Source organism: Ruditapes philippinarum, unplaced genomic scaffold (assembly GCF_026571515.1).
Source record: "Ruditapes philippinarum isolate M1 unplaced genomic scaffold, ASM2657151v2 ctg2531_1_1_1_1, whole genome shotgun sequence".
Classification (NCBI taxonomy): Eukaryota; Metazoa; Mollusca; class Bivalvia; order Venerida; family Veneridae; genus Ruditapes; species Ruditapes philippinarum.
In genome coordinates this window covers 95,146-98,596 of record NW_026866987.1, presented here as the reverse complement: position 1 = coordinate 98,596, position 3,451 = coordinate 95,146, and the positions used below count along the sequence as shown (strand labels likewise).

Genomic DNA, 3,451 nt, shown 5'->3' with positions numbered 1-3,451 from the left:
TACTATATCATTACTCTAAAACTGGCTGTGTACGTGCGTGTCTAGTTGTTTGCTTGTATACGACTTACGTTAATTGTACTAAAGTCAGCAGTTAAAACAGTCTTTGTTCTGTTACGATAATAATAAACTCACTAAGGTTTCATGGTTTCATGTTCTAAAATCTAACAATCAACACGCAAGTTGGGTGATTTTGAAACAATGAGTAGGATATCGTATAACAAACTCGGTATAACCGCGGGTCACATGCCATTAAGCCATCTGTCGAAAGTCCATTTCCCTAATCTAACCATAATTAAAAAAGTCGTGGGCAAGATAAGCGAAATTCTTTCATTTAATCACAACTCCTTTCTTATTAGCTGTTAAGTAAAGAAATCATTAAAAGACTTGGAAAGTATATTTTGGAATTACAATTTGAAATGTCCAGTGAGTTATAAAAGTTTATTAACTTCTCCCTATATATAACACATTTATTTTTATTTTTTATATTACAACATAAATGTTTAACAGTGGAAACGCTTTAAAAGACAATTATGAGTTGTTATGTATTTTACCTTGCGGCGTTTATACTCGTATTGCCACATTGCAGTAAGATTATATTATTATTTTACCTTGTCACGTTTATATTGCCACACTACAGTAACATTAAAGTTCTTCCACTTTATATAACATAACAAAACAGTATAAAAGAAGAATTATTTCAGCGACCTTTTTATGATGTTTCTTTAAAATGTTTTTATCTTATTTTGTACAGTTTGACACGATTTGTATTTAGTAACTGTCTTTGTAATTTTAACATAATAATATGAGTCTTGTATGTTTTTAATTAATTTAGTTTTGAAAGTGTATGTTTTCTCAGCAGATATTGAACACATTATATATGTGATATTTTGTCATGAGTTTTATTTTATGAAGTAGTGTTATAATACGAGTGCATTAATCAGGATATTGTTTTTGATTCCTGTGGATTTATTGTAAGGAATGGAGCTCATAAAGCACGCACGTAAGAGACCAAGAAACGCTTAGAATTACACTTTGTTTAGTTTAAACTAAATATTCAACCTACCACAAAACTACCGCATGTTTTAAAGTATCTACCTTTAACAATAACGCAGCGTCACTCAGGATGTAATTCAGATTTACTTCGAGTTTCAAATAAATTTTCTAAATTTTCACAGTTCACGTACGGGAAAACTATTTCGGAGAAAAACTAAATGTTTGATTGATCATTTACACTGTCACGTCATTTGTAGTCATACTTTTAAAATTGGATATTTCGAAAAATCTAGACTAGTTCACGATTTCAAATCCAAATACCGCTTGTCACAAACAACGCACTATGTAATAAGTTTAATATGTCTATTTTACTTACGTCATTCCAATATATATTTACGCCGCCTCCAAAAGTCGCAAAGTCACCATTTGTTAGTTTATTTCAAATGAACTTTGGATTGTTACGTTGACAGTAAGGATTTATACAGTATTTTATTGTTAATACATCAATATAAAGAACAAAATAATTAACAGACGATGTTTTATATTTATTTAAGTAACATCAACTCAAACAAGGACCTCTTCACAACACTGGACCTGCTCAGGTCACTTCCGGTATAGTCAGTGTAACGACCCAGTACATCCGGGCAATACATTGGGAGTTACAGAATTCACCATATCATTTCAACGAAATTTGAGACGAATAACACGTCATTTAATTGACGAACTAGAAAACAAAACTGCAGAATTTGTGAGTATATTTGTAAACTTCGATCTTCATATACTTTGCTAATGACCCATTTTAGTAAACGTTAAACAAACATACAAAGTAGAAGTTTACATAGTTGTTGTTATGCTAAGTATACAATAACAATACAGTTCTAATAAATGGAAGTATTGCACTTAAATGATTTAGATCTATATCATTATATTTTGATTACATTATTTCCTTTAACGATGCGTTTATTCAGCTATTCATTTAAATACTTATTTCTTTAAACAGGAAACAAAAATTATACGATGTGATAACTACGTGCAACGACTTCAACAAGAAAGTTTGACAAATATTCTTGGTTTATATGATGCAGACACTTTTCACAGTGTGGTAAGTTGTTCATTGTGGTTTATAATTTTATAAATGCTTAAACTAATGATTTTACATAAAATTATCTACTCTGGTAGACACTTGAATTGGATCGCAACTCTCCCCAGCTCTCTAGTCCCATTACTAATACACCCTTGTCCCTGTGTAAGCTTTTTTTTATAAACTACCCTCATTGATGTCTTTATAGATTTCTATGGTGACGCTCGGTCTTTTTTTTTACATACCTGTTTTTATTTAAAACCCTGCTTGATTCTGTGTCGGGGTTCTTGAAGGGGCAGATGAGGGTGAGGACGCTAAAGGGTTTTCGGGGATGGGGGTGAGGACGCTGAAGGGGTTTGGGGGATGGGGTGAGGACGCTGAAGGGGTTTGGGGGATGGGTTGAGGGCGCTTCGTTCGTTGAATGCAGCTTTTCTTTGATGATATTTGTTCTCATATTTCAAGATTACTCTATACTTTCAGAATTCGTTCACTAACATGTACTTGAAAATGACGGAATTTCTCCATCTTTATAACAAAATCTGGTGTTTGTTTGCATCCAAAGCTGTAAACGAATGCTGCTTACCGTTTGAACAATTACATCATAAAGTAAAACACCGACTTTTAAGCAAATGGTGGATTGTACAAGAAAGTTTAGGCCAGGCTATGGATCAACAACACTGTGAAACAAGCGTGGTAAACTTTAGAAATACTGAATTGAGATGTGAAGATATAAGAAATACCATCTACATGCTGTTACGGAATGCACATTCGTTATTGGCCGAATCATTATCCTGCATTGATTTAATTTAGTTAAACATTGGTACCTCAATGTGTATTTCAAGTCTAACTTTTACAATAACCTTAACATTTAGCTACGTGCAATATTTTAAATATAGTATTTTTCATTGGATGTAGGTTTTATGCTTTCCAAATTTGTTCATATTTTTACCTCATATACTTATACATAATATTATAGGTATTTGCTCTTTTCATCATTATCATTTCTATTTTATCTCATTGTAAAATAATTATATGTAATCCCAGATTGATAACAAAACAACACAATTTTTATCCAGTTTATTGTAACACATTTTATAAATCTATACGTAAATGCATCCAGCACTTCATATAATTAATTCAGAACATTTAAAAGATAAGTATATGTAAAAGTTATTAGATTACGATATTAAGAATGTCACGGTGCCAACACATTCTGGTTGAATGATATTGTATGCTGGCTGAAAACACCGGTCACGTGTCCATCTGTTTGACACTAACCACCTTGCCAATTAACATAATCAAAGGAAGAATAGAGCCATTGTATAGCATTAAGTAATGCACGGGTAATAAAATTTTGTAGTAAACACCCTGTTGTTT

General features: G+C 32.0%; 1 protein-coding gene across 1 annotated transcript; it reads left to right on the top strand.

Moving 5' to 3' along the window:
- Positions 1–276: 276 nt before the first annotated feature.
- Positions 277–3,076, top strand: LOC132734419 (uncharacterized). The gene is made up of 4 exons (XM_060721158.1): positions 277–423; positions 1,548–1,741; positions 1,994–2,095; positions 2,555–3,076. Exons 1-4 carry the CDS (start codon positions 417–419, stop codon positions 2,882–2,884), a joined length of 633 nt encoding a protein of 210 aa, XP_060577141.1. The 5' UTR covers positions 277–416; the 3' UTR covers positions 2,885–3,076.
- Positions 3,077–3,451: the final 375 nt, after the last annotated feature.